The sequence below is a fragment of the Babylonia areolata genome, chromosome 27 (genome assembly GCF_041734735.1).
Source record: "Babylonia areolata isolate BAREFJ2019XMU chromosome 27, ASM4173473v1, whole genome shotgun sequence".
Taxonomy (NCBI): domain Eukaryota; kingdom Metazoa; phylum Mollusca; class Gastropoda; order Neogastropoda; family Buccinidae; genus Babylonia; species Babylonia areolata.
The window spans coordinates 11,564,315-11,589,178 of record NC_134902.1 but is presented as its reverse complement, the minus strand read 5'-3'; the positions used below and the strand labels follow the sequence as shown (position 1 = coordinate 11,589,178).

Below are 24,864 nucleotides of genomic sequence, written 5' to 3'. Positions count from 1 at the left end.
ACAATACAATACAATACAACGCAATACAATACAATGCATTACAATACGATACGATATTCCAACCCGCCATACTGTTTGTTCATTCCATACATCGTACTTTGATGTGACCCTGTGTAGTAACCCGCCATACTGTTTGTTCATTCCATACATTGTACTTTGATGTGACCCTGTGTAGTAACCCGCCATACTGTTTGTTCATTCCATACATCGTACTTTGATGTGACCCTGTGTAGTAACCCGCCATACTGTTTGTTCATTCCATACATCGTACTTTGATGTGACCCTGTGTAGTAACCCCTTCCCTCTCTTCCTGTTGTCTTCTGTCGTTGATTCATCCCTTCTCTCTTCCTGTCGTCTTCTGTCGTTGATTCATCCCTTCTCTCTTCCTGTTGTCTTCTGTCGTTGATTCATCTCTTCTCTCTTCCTGTTGTCTTCTGTCGTTGATTCATCCCTTCTCTCTTCCTGTTGTCTTCTGTCGTTGATTCATCCCTTCTCTCTTCCTGTTGTCTTCTGTCGTTGATTCATCCCTTCTCTCTTCCTGTTGTCTTCTGTCGTTGATTCATCCCTTCTCTCTTCCTGAATGCTTTCGTTGTTTGTTCCTGTAACTTTTTCTTCCATCTGTCTCCGTTCGTTTTTCTCTTTTTGTAGCTGAACCATTCCCTTTTCTTTCCTCTCTCACAAGCCACCTTGTGTTCCACTGGAGTAGGCGTTTTAACGCAGAGGGTGCCGAAATAGATGAATTAAATGAAAAACACCTTTTTGCAAATAAAGTGGACTGCTCCGTGTGTCTGAACAAGTAATTCGGTGATCTTTAAAGCAGTAAAAGCAAACTATTTCTCATCGTAGTGTTTTTATTTTTTGTTGTTGTTTTTTGTTTGTTTGTTTTTAACCCCTTTCGTTGCTTGTGTGTGTGTGTGTGTGTGTGTGTGTCTGTGTGTCTGTGTGTGTGTGTCTGTGTGTGTGTGTGTGTGAGTACGTTTACCAAGTACGATTATTCTCTTTTTAAACTGTTGTCTTTATCATCATGAACATCATAATTACTCTTTCCCTCTACTATCCTGTTTGAGACATTTATCTCCAACGCCCAATCACGTGACATCTCTTCCCTTTGTTCTGCAGCCCTTTCACACAGTCTGCCTGGAAACTCCTCTAGCTATCTGAGTAACCTTTTTTTTAAAATATATTCTCTGGCCTCAGTTTTTAAACGGCTGAAACTATTGATACTGCGGTCATTTCAACAGCTGTTAGCACTACCATGACCACCGCATACTATTATTACTACTTCAGTTACAACCACAACCAGTATAGTCCGAGAGCCGAGTCTATGTACAAGTACTAGAACGTTGTTTTCCATCATAAAGTTTTTTTCTTTGGTGATTCTGCTTCCTCAGGGTCTCTAGACTTCATATCAGTCGGGGGCCAACTTGTATCTTATGGGCATAATTTTTTCTGCTGGTTGAAATACACCAACCCCTCTCATGCAAGAATGATGACCGAGCGACTCATGGATGAGTCGACCTAGATTCGTGCAGGGGTGCTAATGCTATCAGCTTCTCTCGCAGTGATGTCACAGGCACAGAAATCTGCACAGCGCGGCCTGCTTCCCCCCTTCGTGATATATGGGCTCCGCTGGTTAAGGAACGCGCGCGCTAGCAGACGATGCTTCGCCACAACACACCTCCATGTACTAAAAACAAAAGAGTTGAGCGTCAAAATACATCATCACGGAAGGTCGCACGATGTCAGAGCAGGTGTGTGAAATACAGGATATTCCCACCATCAGGCGTCTCAGCAAAACAGAAACCAAGTCCGATCATCTGACACTTGGTGATGTTGCAGTTCAACGGTACACGGGAAACAAGAAACCACTTATGCCAGAAGACCACTGCCTGCGACATGTCCATCTCTGGTCTTTCTTGCCACACGACAGGTTTCTCTCAACAGAATTGCAACTGAAGATCTGTCATTTTTCAAACAGGTACTCGGAGAAGATGCGGGACCCGAGTATGGAGGTTATAACACACAACGTGCCCGCAGTGCAGGACAACAACCCCAACCTAAGACAGATGTGGTGTACAGCCCATTCCTGGACATGATCCCATCTGAGCCAGACACCATGAAGACAGCCATGGCTGAAGCCCAGTGTCTGACACAGCTCACTGGCCAGGAATGGACAATATTCACCAGTGACCAGCAGTTGTACAAAGAACTTGTCCACATCACATGGGTTGGCAAAGAACAGTTTCAGAAGTTCATCCCAAGACTTGGTGGTATGCACATGCTGATGAGTTTTGTTGGTGCTGTGGGGTACCTGATGGGAGGAAGCGGCATTGAAGACATACTTGGCTCAGCATTTGTGGGGGTGCCAAAAATGTTGACAGGGAAAAAATACCCACAAAATGTGAGAGCACTGAGACTTCTTGTTGAGGAGTTACTACGACCCATTCTCTCCAACACTGACGTGCACACCATGGCTGAACTTACGCAACGTCTCATGACCAAAAGCACCCAGAGTAAAAACGCAAGACTTTGGGTTGAGTGCCTCATTGACCCAGTGTTCATTATGATGGCCTTTGTTCGGGCTGAGAGAGAAGCTGACTGGACTCTTCACTTGTTTGCTGTGGAAAAGATGCTCCCCTACTTCTTTGCCTCTGGACACGTCAACTATGCTCGCTACGGTCTGTACTACCTCCGATCCATGCAGCGCCTACATCCAGCCGTCCTGAAGAGATTCATGGCTGGGGAACATGTCATGCACCATCAAGACGGCCTGTGGAATAGAGTTTGGTCAGATCTCTTCATTGAGACGACCTACATGCGCTATGGCCATGGGCCTTCAGGAATCATAGGCTCCACTCTCAATGAATCCACCCTTGCCATCTGGGCCTTTTCACAAAGTACGCTGACCCAGCTATTGAACGACCTCCAGGAAATCAAAGAAGGGGATGTTCAGACAGTTGTCAACACACACAAAGAAGAGCGTCACACACGCATCAAGGAGGATGCTGCTGACCGAGCAAAGTTTCGAGAGACATTGTCTACCTGCATTGACATCCTGGACACCAGCAAACATCCTGACACAGGCCTCATCAACGTGTTTTCTGGCTGTGTCATTGATGACCCAACTGTCAATGTCCATGAGGCAGTAGAGATTGGTGCTGCAGAACAACAGGCGTTTGAGGGCGGATGGCCTGCCAGTTTCCATCTCAAGCTCACAAAGAAAGTGAAGAACATGGCTGCAGTCATGAAAGTGACTGCAAAACATGCTAAAGTGGACACTGCTATTGACACTGAGTTCATATATGCACGCGTTCTTGCCATTATGGCAACTTCCAGGGAATCCATTTCCATTGAGACTTTGTTTTCCCATGAACTAGCTCTTCAATCTACAGCCCTTTTTGATGAGAATGGTGACATGAGGACAACCAGCAAGGCTGCTCTGAAGAACAAAATACAGATTCTGTCTGGTGTTCGCAACCAAGAACCTCCCACTGTTGTCATCCTGGATGGCTGTGCAATTTTGTGGACAGTACCTTGGCCTGCAGCTCCAGTTAAAGTCTCGGCTTTCATCACAGCCGCAGTTGCCACCATTTTGCGACGAGTTCAGGCAGCACCAGTGTCACATGTGGTCTTCGACAGATACTACAAACTGAGCACAAAATCATGCTGTCGAACCGCCCGTCAGAAGGGGACTAGTCGTGTGTACAACCTGACTGAAGAGTCGCCTCTGCCACAGCAAAGTGTCATGCTGAAAGTCACAGCCAACAAGGAACAACTGATACAAATGATCGTACATCGGCTTTGCAGCATGCAGCCTCCACCAGGAAGAGATGTTGTCATCACTGGGCCAGACCCACACCCCATACACATGGGGTCTGGACTTCAGCAAGACCCTCTGTATCATGAAGAAGCTGATGTGCTGATGGCGTTTCATGTCATCAACGAATCGTCATTAGGACAGAGGAACATCAGGGTTGTTTCTGATGACACCGATGTACTCATCATCTTGGCACATCATCTCCACATGAAGACCAAAGGACTGTCCCAAAATATGACTCTGTTCATCGAGTCGTGCACATCCATACATAATGTCATAAGCGTCAACGACGTTATCAGACAGCATGCAACCATAATGCCTAATCTGCTGGCAGCTCATGCACTGACTGGTTGTGACAGTTTCTTCCTTTGCTGGAATTGGAAAGATGACAGTCCTCAAGAAGCTTGAAGTATTCTCTGGTGAACTGAAGCTTGGACAATGCTAACACTGCTGCGAGTACTACTTTTACTGTTACTGCTAACAGTGGTGATAATGACATGATGATGATGGCGATGTTGATCATGAAAACAACAGTAACACTGTAGTAGTAGTAGTAGTCGTGGTCGAAGTCGTAGTATCAACTATATCGGTGACGTCAACGACGACGGTGAGGGTGGTGATATTGAAAGCGTTCTTTTTCTTTTCCTTTGTTCAGTTCTAGTGCGCTAGGAAGTTTTTCTGTCCGGAGGAATGTCCCTTTTAGATCAGACAAACCTGAAATGGTGCTTCATGCTGTCTAAAAGTAATGTAACAGTGCGTTAAAATGATTTGATACTTTGTAAAGTGAAAACAGAATGGCGTTCCGCAGCTGATTCTCTACACCCGAGGCAACGCTTATGCTGTCAACAATGATCTGGGGAGCTAGCTTCTTCAAAACACAGTTCACGAAAGTCTTGAGCAATCACATGACATTGCAAAACGCAGACAAACTGGGAATTTCAAGCTTGGCAAGTTTACACAAGCCACCACCACTCGCTGTTAGATGCCCTCAGCAAGCCTTGGAGAGGACATATGTCATGATTGTTTAATGCTGCATGCTTGCGGATCACGCAAACATGCCACTAGTACAGCCATGAACATACACACAGGTTTGAACCTAAAAGCGCTCATAAAATAAGACCCAAAAACGTCTGTGTGGTGGGTCTGCCTGCTATCTCTTTACCGGTCGCAGACACTTGGGCCTTCACTTAGCAATGAGAATGCCTTAAAACACCACTCGTACCAAACCTCAATCTCCTTGACACATAACTCTTCCCTTGGCGAGGCGCTACGTGGCGGGCTCCTTGAAGTGCTGGGTTCATGCTGCAGCATGGTGTGCTTTAGATTGACGTCTGGGATCTGCAGCCATCCACACCCGCTGACTCCACTCCCATTAGCGCTCTTATCATAATCCTGATTGATTTAGCTCGCAGTGAACGCTCTCGGCCTAATCCTAACTGATTTAGCCTGCAGTTAACGCCGGGCCGGGAGGTAAGGTGCGGGCTGATCGCCGTTTGATGTCAGCAGAGAGCTGATAAGAGAGTAATCAGGAGGCGTGGGGAGAGGGGCGGGTGGGTGTGGGACAGTGCCGGCCTGTGGTGTCGCCATTACGTCGTATGTCACTGGCTGTCAGCCCCGCGTGGGTCAGGCCAGTCATCATCATGCTGGGGAACACTGGATTCACTCGTCACTGTTTTCCTTTCCCCTTTCGGAGAGACACACGGACACGGACACGGGCATTCCCTATTCAGCAAAAACTGTTACCCCTCATGAAGGGAATGCAATAAACACACACTGCAATACGAGTTGTCGTGTTTGTTCGGGACAATGTATAACAGGAGACAATTACAAACTTAGCAATACACACCAAATGACACTAAATACAATACACACCAAATGACACTAAATACATATTAAACTGTGAATTTAATTGCGTTATGCGGGACAACAGCGAAAGTTTGTTTGGTTTTTGTTGTTGTTGTTGTTGTTTTTACAGTGGTTTCTTTTGTTAATAACAGAAGCAGTTAAAGAAGAGAGAGGTGGACTTCATTACATGGTAAAACATGAAGAAATACTTTTATGGCCCTTGGCCCGTAGTTATTGTAGACCTTTATGGCCCTTGGCCCGTAGTTATTGTAGACCTTTATGGCCCTTGGCCCGTAGTTATTGTAGACCTTTATGGCCCTTGGCCCGTAGTTATTGTAGACCTTTATGGCCATTGGCCTGTAGTTATTGTAGACCTTTATGGCCCTTGGCCCGTAGTTATTGTAGACCTTTATGGCCCTTGGCCCGTAGTTATCGTAGACCTTTATGACCCTTGGCCCGTAGTTATTGTAGACCTTTATGGCCCTTGGCCCGTAGTTATTGTAGACCTTTATGGCCCTTGGCCTGTAGTTATTGTAGACCTTTATGACCCTTGGCCCGTAGTTATTGTAGACCTTTATGGCCCTTGGCCCGTAGTTATTGTAGACCTTTATGGCCCTTGGCCCGTAGTTATTGTAGACCTGACATTAAAACAAAGGAGAGGAGAAAGTGATCAGAAGTAATGGGAGAATAATAGTGACAGTGAGATACAGAGACAGACACAGTGACAGTGAGAAACAGAGACAGACACAGTGACAGTGAGAAACAGAGACAGACACAGTGACAGTGAGAAACAGAGACAGACACAGTGACAGTGAGAAACAGACAGAGACAGTGACAGTGAGAAACAGACAGAGACAGACACAGTGACAGTGAGACACAGACAGAGACAGACACAGTGACAGTGAGAAACAGACAGAGACAGACACAGTGAGAAACAGACAGAGACAGACACAGTGAGAAACAGACAGAGACAGACACAGTGAGAAACAGACAGAGACAGACACAGTGACAGTGAGAAACAGACAGAGACAGACACAGTGAGAAACAGACAGAGACAGACACAGTGACAGTGAGAAACAGACAGAGACAGACACAGTGAGAAACAGACAGAGACAGACACAGTGACAGTGAGAAACAGACAGAGACAGACACAGTGAGAAACAGACAGAGACAGACACAGTGACAGTGAGAAACAGACAGAGACAGACACAGTGAGAAACAGACAGAGACAGACACAGTGACAGTGAGAAACAGACAGAGACAGACACAGTGACAGTGAGAAACAGAGACAGACACAGTGACAGTGAGACACAGACAGAGACAGACACAGTGACAGTGAGAAACAGACAGAGACAGACACAGTGAGAAACAGACAGAGACAGACACAGTGACAGTGAGAAACAGAGACAGACACAGTGACAGTGAGACACAGACAGAGACAGACACAGTGACAGTGAGACACAGACAGAGACAGACACAGTGAGAAGAGAACAGAGACAGACACAGTGACAGTGAGAAACAGACAGAGACAGACACAGTGAGAACAGACAGAGACAGACACAGTGAAAACAGACAGAGACAGACACAGTGACAGTGAGACACAGACAGAGACAGACACAGTGACAGTGAGACACAGAGACAGACACAGTGACAGTGAGAAACAGACAGAGACAGACACAGTGAGAAACAGACAGAGACAGACACAGTGAGAAACAGACAGAGACAGACACAGTGACAGTGAGAAACAGACAGAGACAGACACAGTGACAGTGAGACACAGAGACAGACACAGTGACAGTGAGAAACAGACAGAGACAGACACAGTGACAGTGAGAAACAGAGACAGACACAGTGAGAAACAGACAGAGACAGACACAGTGACAGTGAGAAACAGACAGAGACAGACACAGTGACAGTGAGAAACAGACAGAGACAGACACAGTGACAGTGAGAAACAGACAGAGACAGACACAGTGAGAAACAGAGACAGACACAGTGACAGTGAGAAACAGAGACAGACACAGTGACAGTGAGAGACAGAGACAGACACAGTGACAGTGAGAAACAGACAGAGACAGACACAGTGACAGTGAGAAACTGACAGAGACGAAAACCACTTGGTCAGGATCAGGGCATTGTAGTGCGTGTGTGTGTGTGTGTGTGTGTGTGTGTGTGTGTGTGTGTGTGTGTGTGTCTGTGTAAATGTGTTGTGTGTGTGGAGGAGGGGGGGGGGTACACATTAATGCGTGTGTTCCTAGGTGTGCGTGTGCATTCTTCCTATAAAGTGCAACGCTTTTTTTCTCAATTTTAACATACGTATCTTAACTTGTACAGATTTCAGATGTCCATGTGGTTTATGAAACCCCTGAAACGTTCAGTAACTTCATTTAACTTTCTGGGTTTGTTTTTCCTTTGTTTTTAATTTTCTGTTTTCAGTAAGATATAAGATTAGTTCGTTTTCATATTCTATTTCTGGTATCCGCTAACAGATCTTGCCATACAGAACTGTTTATCCACAACACTTACTGTCGGCATCTTTCCGAACAGATGAAACAAAAGAGGTGCCACCACCACCACCACCACCAGACGCGGACGACAACTCCATCATCAATACCACAAGCCGACCTCCTGACCTCCCGGCGTCCCTGACCTCGGTGCCGTGCCCCCAGTCAGTGCCCTGTGACCTCACCACCCACCCCCACACTCCTCCTCCTCCTGTCACGGCTGACGGCGAGGGCCCGGCGTTTCGGGACAGTGAACACCACAATCTGAAGAGACCGTCTACTCTCTCCGGTGAGCCATCTTGGAAGAATGGGTACTCAGGTGTCTTCTCATCGGAGCGTTTTTCCTTCATTCAACACTTTTCTTGTTTTTTCTTTTTGGTCTTTGATTTGCCTTACCGAGGTCACTTGCAATTATGGGCTTTAATTTTCTTTCTTGAATTGAACTTACGGAGGTCATTTCCAAATAAGGGATCACAATAATATTTATTGTACGGCCATTTTGGCTGAAGTTTTAATGTTGTTGGGTTGTGTCCTTACAGTTCTGGCAAGCTTTTTTTTTTTCCGAATGAAAGCATCGCATGTTTAAATGGTTCACTCACTCACTCACTCACTCATTCCCTCGACCGCTGGGGTCGTTGGGGGAACATGAGGAAGATGTCATAGCTCGCCACGCCGTTCTGTTGGCAGCTGTCGTGAGGAGATCTGGCATCGTCATTTTGGTCCATTCCTTGACGTTGTCGGACCAGCTCTTTCTCTGCCGCCCCCGTCTGCGCCCTCCCTCTACAGTCCCTTGCAGGATGGTTTTGGAGAGGGTGTTATGTCGTATGACGTGACCAAACCATGCCATCTTCCGTCGTTTGACAGTCGCCAGCAGTGGGTCTTGGGGCCCACAAGGTTGCTGACCAGGTTCCGCACATAGTCGTTGGTCTTGTGCTCCTTGTAGGAGATGTGTAGTAGTTTCCTCAAGCACTTGGTTTCGACTGCTTGGATTCTTCTTTCTGTTTCTGCCATCAGTGTCCATGTCTCACATCCATATGAGGATGGAGACCACCAGTGACTTGTAGAGCAGGAATTTTGTGTGGAATCTGATGTTGCTCTTCCATACCCTGTTCAGTCTGGCCATCGCTGCCGTTGCAGAATTAATCCTATTTCGGATTTCTGCTGTGCAGGTGCCGTCTTTGGACAGGGTTGCTCCCAGGTACTTGAAGCTGGTCACTTCTTCCAAGGGCTCACCATTCATGGTTATGTTGGCACTGATGTTAGTTGTGCTGTTGACCATGACCTTTGACTTCTCTTTGCTGACCTCCATGCCGTAAGCACTTGCTCTTGTAGTGAGTCTGTTTGTTAGATCCTGGTGCTCAGTGTTAGTGCCCCCCATGAGGTCGATGTCGTCTGCGAATCGAAGATTGCAGACTGGCCTGCCGCCAATGGTGATGGAGGTGTGGTGGTCTTCGAGGGCCTCTTGCATGATTCTCTCCAGAAAGATGTTGAAAAGTACTGGGGATAATAGGCATCCTTGCCTGACTCCGACTGTGGTCCGAAAGAACTGTCCTTGTTGATTGTTGAGGAGCACTGCACTGCTGGAATGTTCGTAGAGGGCCTGGATGACTTGAATGAGCCCTTCATCAATGTTGAAGCCTCTCAGTACTTGCCAGAGGCCGCTGTGCCACACCCGATCGAATGCCTTCTTGAAGTCAATGAAGTTGTGAAAGATGTCCTTTTGGTGTTATAGATGTTTTTCAATGAGGACTCGACAGTTGAATATTTGTTCGACAGTGCTCCGCCCTTTTCTAAAGCCTGCTTGTTCTTCTGATAGCAGCTCCTCAGCCTTAGATTTCAATCGGTTGAGGATGATGTGGAGCATGACTTTGCTTGGGTGGCTAATCAGACTTATAGTCCTGTAATTTTGACACTGCTTGAGGTTGCCCTTCTTGGGTAGAGGAATCACCAGCGATTGGGTCCATTCTGTTGGCCACTTCTTTTCTGTCCAGATCTTCTGACATAGCATTGTTAGTGCTTCTGTGGTCTCCTTCCCTCCGTACTTCAAAAGCTCAGATGGGACGTTGTCCACTCCTGGGGATTTCTCTGGCTTCAGACTCTGTATTGCAGCCTCAACCTCCTCCTTCAATACTTGGAGATTTTCCTCACTGTCTGTGGATCGTGGGTTGTCCTGCAATATGGATGAGTCTGGATTGAGCTGGTAGTTGTAGAGGCCGTCACAGTATTCTGTCCACCTCTTCAGGACTTCTTCGCTATCTGTCAGTAGCTTGCCATCCTTATCTTCGATGACAGCTGATCTTAGCTGGCTAGTCTTGGTGAGGGTCTTGAGGGTGCTATAGGCTCTTTTGCTGTTCCCTGCTTCCATGCCTTTCTCAACTTCTTCGCATTGCTCCTCTATCCAGTTTTCTTTGGCTGCCTTCATCTTCGTCCTGACTTCTCTGTTCACCTGTTGGTGCTTCGTCCTGGCTTCATTACTAGAGTGTTTCTTTTTCCTCAGTTCTCGCCGCTTGTCACACAGATCTAGGACCTCATTTGTCACCCATGGTTGGATCCTTTTTCGCTTTTTTCCCCACAACTTGTTCAGCTGTTGTAGTTAGCACCTCTTTGATGTTGTTAGCAAGGGTGTCTACGTCGATGTCCATTAAGTTGAGGGCTGCGAACTTCCCGCCTACTTGAGCCTGGAACACATCCGCGATTTCGGGGTCCTTCAGATTTTCTAGGTCAAAGCGGATACGGGGATTCCTTGGACAACGCTTGCACTTCAGCTTGAGCTTGAAGGTTGCCAAGACAAGATCATGATCGCTGCCTATATCAGCTCCTGGGAACGTCCTTGTGTTGGCTTTATTGATACTGGACTTGTAGCGTTGTGGGGTCAGGATGAAATCTATCTGGTTGTGGACTTGCCCATTTGGTGAGTGCCAGGTTGCGGTTCTGGACAGCTTATGTGGGTGGAGAGTATTGGCTAGGGTAAGGCGATGGCTTTTGGCAAACTCCAGCAGTCTAAGGCCTCTGTCGTTGGTTTCCCCAATGCCGAATTTACCAGTTGTTCCTGCCCAATTCTGGTATGCATCTGGACCAGCCTTGGCATTCCAGTCTCCCTGGACTATCAGCATGTCTTTCTTTGGGACTGTTGCTATGATGGAGTCAATCTGTTCGTAAAACTCCTCCGTTTCCTCATCGTCATGGTCTGTCGTTGGAGCATAGACCTGGATGATTGTCAGGTTGTGGGGTTTGGCAGAAATGCGGATGGTAATAAGTCTGCTTGAGACGGGTGTACAGCTGATGACACTGCCTGCAATTTCCTTCCGTACAATGAAGGCCACCCCGTACTCGTGTTTCTTTTCTTCCCCAGAGAACCAGATCTTGTGTCCCTCATCTGTTGTCGTTTCGCCGAAACTAGTCCATCTGACTTCTGACAGTCCTATGACATCCCAGCGGTAGCCCTTCAGTTCGTGAATCAGTTCATGGAGCTTACCATAGGCATACAGGGTACGAACATTCCACGTTCCGATGGTTGTACATTGCGTGGGTAGTTTGATGGTATTTCTCACTCCACTAGACACCTTATCGCTCCCACCCTGAAGTGAGTCAATGGGACGCACGGTCGTTGTTAATCCGGGCCCCAGCCGATCCGACTTGGAAAACTGATTCTTCCTCCTCATGTCCTTTCACTGGGCTTGATAAAGCTTGGCGGCGCCCGTCTCCTCTCCAAGCCAAGACCGCAAGCCGTAGTCCACGATTATGGTGTGGTACGCCCTCGGTCATGTACACTTAGCCGTTGAGTCCATCATGGGACCCTTGCGCCCTGGTCGTTGGCCGCCTGTCGCCGCTCTTCCGCCCAGTGGTGCAGTGTAAACACCACCCCCTCACGTGGTTTAGTTCGCCAGCTGAAGCGGTTTACCGGGGTGTGTCACTTGGAGCCAACACGTGAGAGATTTAGGGGTGGATGAGGACCAGTGATACCCGTCCATCCTATCTAGTAGGAAGCAGCATGCCAGACACCAAAGGTACTACCTCTATCCAGAGCCCCTACACCCCCTGCACAGGAAGGCAGTGAATTCATGTCCGCTGTGTCCAGGGCTCGGCACAGGAAGGCAGTGAATTCATGTCCACTGTGTCCAGGGCTCGGCACAGGAAGGCAGTGAATTCATGTCCACTGTGTCTAGGGCTGGGCACAGGAAGGCAGTGAATTCATGTCCACTGTGTCTAGGGCTCGGCACAAGAAGGCAGTGATTTCATGTCCACTGTGTCCAGGGCTGGGCACAGGAAGGCAGTGAATTCATGTCCACTGTATCCAGGACTCGGCACAGGAAGGCAATGTATTCATGTCCACTGTGTCTAGGGCTCGGCACAGGAAGGCAGTGAATTAATGTCCACTGTATCCAGGGCTCGGCACAAGAAGGCAGTGAATACATATCCACTGTGTCCAGGGCTCGGCACAGGAAGGCAGTGAATTCATGTCCACTGTGTCTAGGGCTGGGCACAGGAAGGCAGTGAATTTATGTCCATTGTGTCTAGGGCTCGGCACTGAATTCATGTCCACTGTGTTCAAGGCTCGGCACAGGAAAGCAGTGAATTCATGTCCACTGTGTCTAGGGCTCGGCACAGGAAGGCAGTGATTTCATGTCCACTGTGTCTAGGGCTTGGCACAGGAAGGCAGTGAATTCATGTGCACTGTGTTCAGGGTTCGGAACAGGAAGGCAGTGAATTCATGTCCACTGTGTCTAGGGCTGGGCACAGGAAGGCAGTGATTTCATGTCCACTGTGTCTAGGGCTGGGCACAGGAAGGCAGTGATTTCATGTCCACTGTGTCAAGGGCTGGGCACAGGAAGGCAGTGAATTCATGTCCACTGTGTCTAGGGCTCGACACAGGAAGGCAGTGATTTCATGTCCACTGTGTCAAGGGCTCGACACAGGAAGGCAGTGATTTCATGTCCACTGTGTCTAGGGCTGGGCACAGGAAGGCAGTGAATTCATGTCCACTGTGTCCAGGGCTGGGCACAGGAGGGCAGTGAATTCATGTCCACTGTGTCTAGGGCTGGGCACAGGAAGGCAGTGAATTCATGTCCACTGTGTCTAGGGCTCGGCACAGGAAGGCAGTGAATTCATTTCCACTGTGTCTACGGCTGGGCACAGGAAGGCAGTGATTTCATGTCCACTGTGTCTAGGGCTGCACTGGGCACAGGAAGGCAGTGATTTCATGTCCACTGTGTCTAGGGCTGGGCACAGGAAGGCAGTGAATTCATTTCCACTGTGTCTACGGCTGGGCACAGGAAGGCAGTGATTTCATGTCCACTGTGTCTAGGGCTGGGCACAGGAAGGCAGCGATTTCGTGTCCACTGTGTCTAGGGCTGGGCACAGGAAGGCAGTGATTTCATGTCCACTGTGTCTAGGGCTGCACTGGGCACAGGAAGGCAGTGATTTCATGTCCACTGTGTCTAGGGCTGGGCACAGGAAGGCAGTGAATTCATTTCCACTGTGTCTACGGCTGGGCACAGGAAGGCAGTGAATTCATGTCCACTGTGTCTAGGGCTGGGCACAGGAAGGCAGCGATTTCGTGTCCACTGTGTCTAGGGCTGGGCACAGGAAGGCAGTGATTTCATGTCCACTGTGGCTAGGGCTGGGCACAGGAAGGCAGCGATTTCGTGTCCACTGTGTCTAGGGCTGGGCACAGGAAGGCAGTGATTTCATGTCCACTGTGTCTAAGGCTGGGCACAGGAAGGCAGTGAATTCATGTCCACTGTGTCTAGGGCTGGGCACAGGAAGGTAGTGAATTCATGTCCACTGTGTCCTGGGCTCGGCACAGGAAGGCAGTGAATTCATGCCCACTGTGTCTAGGGCTGGGCACAGGAAGGCAGTGAATTCATGCCCACTGTGTCTAGGGCTGGGCACAGGAAGGCAGTGTTTTCATGTCCACTGTGTCTAGGGCTGAGCACAGGAAGGCAGTGATTTCATGTCCACTGTGTCTAGGGCTGGGCACAGGAAGGCAGTGATTTCATGTCCACTGTGTTCAGGGCTGGGCACAGGAAGGCAGTGATTTCATGTCCACTGTGTCTAGGGCTGGGCACAGGAAGGCAGTGATTTCATGTCCACTGTGTCTAGGGCTGGGCACAGGAAGGCACTGATTTCATGTCCACTGTGTTCAGGGCTGGGCACAGGAAGGCAGTGAATTCATGTCCACTGTGTCTAGGGCTGGGCACAGGAAGGCAGTGTTTTCATGTCCACTGTGTCTAGGGCTGAGACAGGAAGGCAGTGAATTCATGTCCACTGTGTCTAGGGCTGGCCACAGGAAGGCAGTGATTTCATGTCCACTGTGTCTAGGGCTGAGACAGGAAGGCAGTGAATTCATGTCCACTGTGTCTAGGGCTGAGACAGGAAGGCAGTGAATTCATGTCCACTGTGTCTAGGGCTGAGACAGGAAGGCAGTAAATGCATGTCCACTGTGTCTAGGGCTGAGACAGGAAGGCAGTGAATGCATGTCCACTGTGTCTAGGGCTGAGACAGGAAGGCAGTGATTTCATGTCCACTGTGTCTAGGGCTGAGACAGGAAGGCAGTGATTTCATGTCCACTGTGTCTAGGGCTGAGACAGGAAGGCAGTGAATTCATGTCCACTGTGTCTAGGGCTGAGACAGGAAGGCAGTGATTTCATGTCCACTGTGTCTAGGGCTGAGACAGGAAGGCAGTGATTTCATGTCCACTGTGTCTAGGGCTGAGACAGGAAGGCAGTGAATTCATGTCCACTGTGTCTAGGGCTGAGACAGGAAGGCGGGGTCCGAGCCTCTCCTTCCGCCGATCAAACCGTCCCCAGCCGAAACCAAGATCCCAGTCACACATGGGTGCAATGAGAAAAATCGGAGTAAAACGATTTTGTCAAAGACACAACACCATGTCAAAACGGGGCTTCGAACCCTGGTCACTGGTGAACACTGGATCAGAAGTCCAACGCCCAACCGATTCTGCCACTTCGCTTCACTGAAGCATATTGCGTGAAACTGGAAGAGTGGAGGGGGTGGGGGGGGGGGGGCTGGGGGGGGGGGAGAGAACCGGAATGGGAAATGCGCGTAGTGAACACTTGGATGTGATGTCTGCCAGTGAAGGTTGGTTGACAGCAGTATGTTGGAGAGGATTCAGAATTCAACAACAACAACAATAAAAATCAATGGAATTTTGAATATCAATGGGAAAAACATTCTCTTCTCTTATCGAAAAAATGGTTTATAATCAGATGTAAGTGTGCACAACACAACTGGATGAACGAAACACATTATTTAAATCTATTTATACTGGACAGAGAACATTTCGCTCACAGCGAAAGTGGTTGCTAACGTGGCCAGTTGACTGGGGTCGCCCCAGTCAGATACAAAGTACCAGGCCAGATTTTATCCTGATAGGCATCCATTCATCAGTCTCTGAAAACAATGGAGTTGCGGTCTGGATGATGATTGGCACAGCGTCGGGTGTCTGGCTGGACAGGCCGATACGAGAATGACAGTCCCTCCCACACTTCAAGTCTGGCTGGCTGGCTGGCTTTGGGCCTTGCTCCTCAGTCTGTGGATCCCGGAAGGGTGGGCATGAACTATTCACAGCTGATAGCAGATACACTAACAGTTCAGTGCCTCAGTCCCGCACTGTGCCCTGTGTTGCAGGCAAGGAGACAGCCACGCCCAAGAAGCGGAGGTTCCGCACGACGTTCAGCACGGAGCAGCTGCAGTGTCTGGAGGAGGTGTTCACCCTCACCCACTACCCTGACATCAACACCAGGGACAGCCTCTCACACAAAACGGGGCTGTCGGAGGAACGTGTGCAGGTACACGCCGTTATGTTGTGTGACATTAGCAGCCAGGTACACGCCGTTATGCTGTGTGACATTAGCAGCCAGGTACACGCCGTTATGCTGTGTGACATTAGAAGCCAGGTACACGCCGTTATGCTGTGTGACATTAGAAGCCAGGTACACGCCGTTATGCTGTGTGACATTAGAAGCCAGGTACACGCCGTTATGCTGTGTGACATTAGAAGCCAGGTACACGCCGTTATGCTGTGTAATATTGTATGATAGTCAGTCCTATCCGACGATGACCATCACAACAGCAGAGGAGGCAACTGATGTCCCGACTACTTGGGCTAGAATTTCATTACAATGGAGAGTGTCTTGCTCAAGTTACATCCCCACTCTCTCGGCCAAGAGGATTTTAGGACAGTTGGCATTGGGATGGTTCCCAAAGGCCAGCTAGTCCCCAAGGCTGCAGCACTAAGAGCCAGTGCAATTTGCCTCCTAGTTTGAGTCATAATGTTATATCAGCAGCCATGTTTTCCTACACACACTTTTGCTGTGTAATAAATATCAGCAGCCATGTATACCTACACACAGTTGTGCTGTGTAATATCAGCAGCCATGTATACCTACACACAGTTGTGCTGTGTAATATCACCAGCCATGTATACCTACACACAGTTGTGCTGTGTAATATCAGCAGCCATGTATACCTACACACAGTTGTGCTGTGTAATATCACCAGCCATGTATACCTACACACAGTTGTGCTGTGTAATATCAGCAGCCATGTATACCTACACACAGTTGTGCTGTGTAATATCAGCAGCCATGTATACCTACACACAGTTGTGCTGTGTAATATCAGCAGCCATGTATACCTACACACAGTTGTGCTGTGTAATATCAGCAGCCATGTATACCTACACACAGTTGTGCTGTGTAATATCACCAGCCATGTATACCTACACACAGTTGTGCTGTGTAATATCACCAGCCATGTATACCTACACACAGTTATGCTGTGTAATATTAGCAGCCATGTATACCTACACACAGTTATGCTGTGTAATATCAGCAGCCATGTATACCTACACACAGTTATGCTGTGTAATATCACCAGCCATGTATACCTACACACAGTTATGCTGTGTAATATTAGCAGACTTGCTACCAAAAAAAAAATGTCCTTTTCATATCTGTAACATCTGTAATATTGCTTGTTACGTGAAGATTCATTCCCCGTGGTGCCCCGTGAATATTAAATGTATTGGTTTTGTTCCATCCATTAGACCCTGGTGTTATTTCCGCTACTTTCTTTTGATGTGTTTGTTATGATTATAAATCACTACATCTTAGTGACTTGCACTGTTGATGTGTTTGTTATGATTATAAATCACTACATCTTAGTGACTTGCACTGTTGATGTGTTTGTTATGATTATAAATCACTACATCTTAGTGACTTGCACTGTTGATGTGTTTGTTATGATTATAAATCACTACATCTTAGTGACTTGCACTGTTGATCAGTCAATCAAATAACTATAATGTTTTCATAAAAAATATATGGAAAATTGGCGAGAAGGTGACAAGACAGCATGACATAGTACATTAGCGATATATATATATATATATATATATATATATATATGTGTGTGTGTGTGTGTGTGTGTGTGTGTGTGTGTAAAGAGAGAGATTCCTAAAAACATACCACATTCAAAACGTACAGGAGAATATAACATACTAAAGCACAGTGGTAAGATCGAGGGCAATAACAAAAGTATAGTGGAACATGACATTGTGCTGCACTGCACTGCGTTACATCGTTGTGGGTTGTGTAAGGCGTTAGATGTAGTGACGTGACGTGACGTGACGTGACGTGAACTGTGTCCTGAACCTCCCCCTGCCACATCACTGCCGGTGTGTGCACAGATCTGGTTCCAGAACCGCCGAGCCAAGTGGCGGAAGTACGAACGGCTGGGCAACTTCGGGGGCCTGCAAGACCTGCATGAGGTCAACTTCGTCCCCGCGCCCAAAGCCACGTACAGGGTGCCTGGAGAACAGGTCAGCTGGGGACTCGGTCCCCTGTCACGTCGCACTTTCCCTGTGCCCAAGACTGTGCGACATTTTGTTTTCAATGATACCATGATGATGGGTAATGATAGGGGTGATGAAGGTGCTGCTATGGGGTGCCCATTATGTTGGAGACAACTTAACAATGTTATACTCTCATGATACATCCCGGCGTCAACCAGGCTGAGAGATACAGTCACCTGCAGTGTTGGTCAGGAAATTTGAGCATCACTCCCAGTGACGCATCTGTGAAGTGAAATGGATAACCCTCCACTGTGTGGTCCCGGTCTTCCCGTTCAGCCCACAGCACACTCAGCCCTGGGTGGGAGCTGGCAAAAAAAAACAACCACCACTGATGTGGATCGGATCCTTGCCGCGCTGTCGTCAGTCCGTGACGCTAAATACTTCGTCACGGCGGCTCTGTACACCGCCCACACAATTGTCAGTTAAAACATCAATCTTCCGAGATCGCGGAACACCATTTTTTCCCTTACTTTTCACTTTAGACACAATCCTTGATTTAGGCAGAATGTCATAACCTTTAGCTAAAGACAAGAGTTCTTATCTAAATTGTGTTAAACCATCAATCTTCCGAGACCGTGCAACACAATATTCCCCCTTTCGTTTGACTTCAGACACAATCCTTGATTTAGGCAGAATGACAGACTCCTTAGTTAAAGACAAGAGTCCTTATTTTAATTAAAGTCTATATTTTTTCAACTTAGACAAGCTTCAGTCAAAAGCAGATAAACTGCAAGAACAAGGACACCGCCTACAACAGTAATTAAAACAGCAAAGAGAAAGATAACAAAGAAACTGCATTCAATCTCTTTGTTCTTCTTGTCCCTGACCTTGGCGTTCTTCTTGCCAGCCATCTTTCCCCGAAGCAGCGTGTCACAAAAACTTGCCAACTAGCCTACTTCGAACTCAAGCTGGCTCTTCAGTCCATTCATTTATTTCAGAAGAAGCAACCAAGACTGAAATCTCTTCTTGCATCCTTTCTCGTCTCGACTGCTGCAGTTCTGCTGCTTAGTTTATTTATGAATCTTCCAGAAATCAACATGGGTCTCCTCTTCTTTATAAACTGCATTGGCTTTCAATTCAAGAAAGAATAAAATAAAAGTGCACCTGTTTGTGCTTCAAAGTTATCACAGGCTCTGCTCCTCAGTATCTATCTAAACTTCTCCATACATACGTTCCCTCCACGCCCCTTCCATCCTCTGCTGCCACCATGCTTCCTCAGCTGCCTACTTTCACAAGCCAACAGCATGGTCAACGAGCCTTTTCTTTCTCAGCAACCAAGCTCTGGAACTCTCTACCACACTCTCTCCGACACAGTCCATAGAATCTCAGTCCATAGAATCTTTCAGGTCAGGCATGAAAACATATCTCTTTACCCATTACAATGATTAACCTATCGCCGCTCTAGCAGCGAAGAACGTGTTGTTTCCATCCAGACTGATCACTTGATTTTGATGTGTGTGGATGAGGACGGAGAGAGGGAATGTGGACACGGTCGCCCGTGTGTGTGTGTGTGTGTGTGTGTGCGTTTGCGTGTATGTGTGTGTGCATGTGCATGTGTCTATGTGTGTGCATGCGTGCATCATTGTGCGTGTGTGTGTGGGCGCGCGCGCACGCGTGCATGTGTGTGTTTGTGCATGCGTGCACCCCTGTGGTATGTGTGTGTGTGGTGTTGTTTAAGTGCCTTGAGTGTTGAAAGGCGCTATGTGCATTTCCATGATGATGATGATGATGATTGTTGTTATTGTTGCTGTCATTAACATTACTGTTATTATCATCAGTAATTGTTTTTTGTCCTCAGAAAAGCAGCAAGCGGAAAGCAGACGGGATGAGCAGTGACGCTCCTGGCCTCCTCCCTCCAACCCCCGCCCGTGCCCCCCTGAGCACCGTGCCTGTCCACTACCACCCCTTCTACCCCCCTTACCTGGGCCTCCCATCCCTCCTCTGCTACCCCCACCTCCTCTGTGCCCCCGGGGGAGTGAGGGGAGAGGGGGAAGGGGGCCCCGGGGTGGGGGTCAGGGGGGAGGGCATGCGGTCAAACAGCATCACAGCTCTGAGGCTGAAGGCCCGAGAACACGAGGCGGCAGTGGAGATGCAGTTTCTGTACAAGTGACGGATCAGCTAGGTCCGGTGTGTGTGTGTGTGTGTGTGTATGTGTGTGTGTCCGGTGTGTGTGGGTGTGTATCCGGTGTGTGTGTGTGTGTGTGTGTGTGTGTGTGTGTGTGTGTGTGTGTGTGTGTGTGTGTGTGTGTGTGCGCGCGCGCGCGCGCGCGCGCGCGCGCAAATGCAGTTTCAGCACATATGATGATCACACATTCCTTGTTAGAAAGACACAGAAAGAGAGGGGATGGACCACGGACAGAGAGCGTGTGTGAGGAGATGCGGTATCTATGTAAATTATAACATATTCCTTTTAACATTTTTTTTATCGGTGTATGTTTGTGTGTTTGCGTCACGAGGCGTACGCACGCGCGTGTGTAAAAATGAGAGAGAGAGAGACAAGACAAGACAAGACAAAGATTTTAATGTCCATTCAGCGTTACAACGCCCTTCAGACAAGGGCGCAAGAAACAACACGCATTCTTGTGAACACCTCAAGAAATTTGCATGGTCATTTGAACTATAAACACCGACGCGCACGCACGCTTTCAGACAGAAACAAATTCATTCACGCACGCTCACTCTCGCGCAAGGTCGCGAGCGCCAAGTCGCAACCATCCCTGTCTGAACCCCCCTCACCCCCTCCCCACCCTAGATTGTCACACACACACACATCAATCACACATCCCACATACCTCACCCACAATCATACACACACACACACACACACGCGCGGACAGAGGATCATCTTGAGACGAATTCACAGAACGTTAAATGCTGTCACAATTAATAATTTCCATTTTCTTTTTTCTTATTGACTCACTTGTGTAAACAAAGTGAGTCTATGTTTTAACCCGGTGTTCGGTTGTCTGTGTGTGTGTGTGTGTGTCCGTGTGTTTGTGTGTCTGTGTGTCCGTGGTAAACTTTAACATTGACATTTTCTCTGCAAATACTTTGTCAGTTGACACTAAATCTGGCATGAAAATAGGAAAAATTCAGTTCTTTCCAGTCATCTTGTTTAAAACAATATTGCACCTCTGGGATGGGGACAAAAAAAAATTAAAAAAGAAGCCTAATTATATGCAAACTGCATTTACTGTTATATTTATATTTTTTGTATTCTCTAAACTTGGCACTTTGACCCCTTATTCTGACACAACAACAAGAGGAGTCATTGTTATCATTTTTTGTTCAAACAGGAACTTCTTTTGCTAAGCATGGAATTTTTATTTATTTTGCAAACGTTTTGGTGCAGATAGTAAAAAAGTGAAATTACTCTGTAATTAATGCTAAGGGACTTAATTTATCACAAGTGAGTCTTGAAGGCCTTGCCTCTCTTGTTTGTATTGCTTTTGCAATGAATCCTGCTAATTCTTTTAGAAAAAATACGTTGTTACATGAAAGAATGTTTGCCACACTGTTTTGATCAGGAACACCGGTGAACGAGTCCAGTTTTGAACAGTTTTTCCTAATGTTACTGTAAGTAGTACAATGAAACAAAAAATGAACTTCATCTTCTAATCCGTCTCCACATGATGGACAATTAACAGCTGACAGATTTTCGTTATCAACTAAGAACCATCTTTTACAACTTTTTAGACCACTAACTCTGAGACGAAATCTGATAAGGTTATCTCTGTGCCACTTATTTGTGACACATGACAAATACTTTTCTGCCTGAAAAACACTTTTGAAAGAATTAAACCATCGGTATTTGTCATTACTATCTCCGAATGCCAATTTTGCTTGCTACATGAAATAAGTCTATTTTTAAATTCTAAGATAAAACTAGACAAGCATCCGATGCCCTGGCTTAGCCATACAATCCCAAAGCCATTTTTTGATAGGAAATTTTTAACCTTCAATACCCAATTATAATGGTCACATTCGTGTTCAAACTAAAGCATTTCGTATGCCTGCCTACACAGTCTGGACATAGGAAGCGAAACTAATTTCAGCCAATATCTAATACATTTCACTGATGTTCTGATGTGCAGTGGGTATCTTCCAGTTTCACCATAAAGCTGCTTGTTTGATGCATGCATGGGGACATTCAAAAATGTTTCAAGGCAAATGTATGAATGACTTCAATTTGTTTGCATCCATCTTCCATACCCCACACTTCAGCTGCATATGTCAAAACTGGTTCAATTTGTGAATCGAACAGCTCCCAAAACATGTTCGGATCTATAGCTCCAAGTTTTCGAAGAGACTTCATTATTTCTATAACACCTTTCCTGCCCTTTCTACAGGTCTCAGACAAAGCAACACTGATACTCATTTTTGTTGTAAAGATCATTCCTAAATATTTATAAGAGTTTATTACTTTAACATCTTCCTCCCCAAAGAACCACCTTTCCCTGCTGGACAAGTGCCCCCCACCCCCCACCCCCACCCCTCTTTCTAAATACCACTATGTTTGTCTTTTCAAGGTTAACTGTCAAGCACAATCTGTCTGATTCCCTTTTTAAACAGTTCAGTTGATTTTGTAGTCCAACAACTGAATCAGACAATAAAATAACATCATCGGCAAATAACAACAAAAATATTTCTATAGTGCCAGGAACAAGTTGGATACCGTGCTTTCCTGATCTGGACAAATCGATAGCCAATTCATTAATAAAAAAAGGAAAACAACTGAGGGCTTAACAAACAACCTTGCTTAACCCCTCGTGAGCAGTCAAAATAATCAGAATAGCAACAGCTATCACGTACACATGCTAATACATTATCATAAATACCTCTTAACGCATAATAGAGTTTGCCTTTAACACCGTTTTGCCTCAAAATCGCCCAAAGCATATTTCTATTCACTGAGTCAAAAGCCTTTCTGAAATCAACAAAGGCTACTTTTTTTTTTTTGGTTTTAGCTAGGAACTTACTAACAATGGCATACAGTGTAAAAATGTGATCTATTGTGCTATACCCTGCTCTGAAACCTGCTTGCTCTTCAGTTATTGTTTGCTCGTGTTCTGCCCATTTTGTAAGTCTTTTATTTAAAATGTGTGTATATACCTTACTAATAACACTTGTCAAAGCTATACCTCGGTAATTATCTGGTTTGTTTGCATCTCCTTTCTTATATAGTGGCACTACTATAGATTTCGACCATTCTACAGGAAAAACACCTAGATCAAATACCCTATTGAAGTAATCAACAAGAAAATCTACAACCAATCCATCTGCATGTTTTAACATTTCCCCAACAATTTTGTCGGGTCCAGCACTTTTCCTCGCTTTGAGGTTACCAATACTGGCAAGAATCTCTTGCTTGGAAATCACATCATTAAACAGAACATCAGATGTTTCTTCCCCATTCTCTTCTGTATTGTCAATTTCTTCTGGTTGTGTTGTTGCATTTATGTCATTAAACACACTGAAGAGAGAGAGGGAGAGAGAGAGAGAGAGGCTGAATTATAATGTTCAATGTATCATCATTGCCACATTTAGTAACATGATGTCCAATTGTATTTAAAGCCCGTGATTCTTTATTTGAGTCTCAAACTGTGGTGCAACAGTTTTAGTTCTGTGAATTTACTTTCGTTGAATTCGTTTGGGGTCCTTTTTGTAGGTGGCAGTTTCTTGTCAGCAGTATGGAGTCCCGATCCAGTAGTACGCGTTTTCAGAAAAAGAGTCACTAAAATCTGTCCTGGTGACAATGCAGTATGGAGAGAGGGAGAGAGAGAGACGGGGATGAGGGTCAGGACAGATAAATCACAATCTCTTAAAAAAAACAAAAAAAAAAAAACAGATTTGAACAGGCAGAAAAGGTAAAAAGACAGGTCATAGATCCCTGTCAAGACAGTTTTCATCATTTGGACAAGAAAAAAAAGAAGAGCAGGACTCCAAAAAATACTGCTTCAAATACAGGTATGTTACAAGGAGAAATAAAGAGAAGGGGAGGCAGAAGAAAATGGTTCATGTGGACAAAAGCTTCCTACTCTGTTCCTGGTTTGTTTCGCCAGATTTGTAACGACACACAGTGCCTAGCTGTATAGATTCTGACATATACAAACAGCAGGTCTGATGTTTTATTAACGTGTTTCCTCCATGTTTCAGAGGGTCCTTTTCACTTGTGATGTGGTGTACGCTTATTGTTCTTGATGCTTTTTTTTCTAATAAAAACTCTGATGTAATAGATACAGGTAACATATCGATCCATGTTTGTGTGTATGTGTGTGTGTAAGCTGTAACTGACTGTGGATTGGTGGTCTAAACCGACACGTTGGGAAGAAGCTGTCTTTTTGCAGGGGCGATGATTCTTTCCTGCCTGGGAGGAAAATGTCTCCATGCTAAATAAATCAATTGATAAACAAATAATTGTGTGTGTGTGTGTGTGTGTGTGTGTGTGTGTGTGTGTGTGTGCTGTATTTGTCTGTAAGCATATCGAGAGAGAGAGAGAGAGAGAGCTAATTTTCCGAACAAAATTATAAAACCATGAATCTGGGACATTTCTATTAAAAAGATTTAATGCAAAAAAATAAAATATCCAAAAATAGAACGTTCAAAAACTACAAAAGGGCAAACGAAATCCCCAGCACCCACATCAAACTATATACTCTGTTATTTTGCTATAAATACAATGTATATGAATGCTGCAATATAGATACTTCATCAAAGATTCATCATTACAGTGATTACAAACAGTGCACCGATTTCTGACACAATCTCTCTATTCTTGCAACCAGGTCATGTGTAAGAGTGAATCTGTTTCACACAGAAAATAT

General features: G+C 46.3%; 1 protein-coding gene across 1 annotated transcript in view; it reads left to right on the top strand.

The window, feature by feature from the left end:
- The window catches only part of LOC143301496 (uncharacterized), a 34,469-nt gene extending 10,021 nt beyond the window's left edge, over positions 1–24,448 (top strand). Inside the window, exons 2-5 of the mRNA XM_076615818.1 lie at positions 8,210–8,455; positions 15,814–15,974; positions 17,876–18,007; positions 19,839–24,448. Coding sequence (XP_076471933.1) covers positions 8,210–8,455; positions 15,814–15,974; positions 17,876–18,007; positions 19,839–20,150 — 851 coding nt within the window. The 3' untranslated portion in view covers positions 20,151–24,448. The remainder of the gene's footprint in view (positions 1–8,209; positions 8,456–15,813; positions 15,975–17,875; positions 18,008–19,838) is intronic.
- Positions 24,449–24,864: the final 416 nt, after the last annotated feature.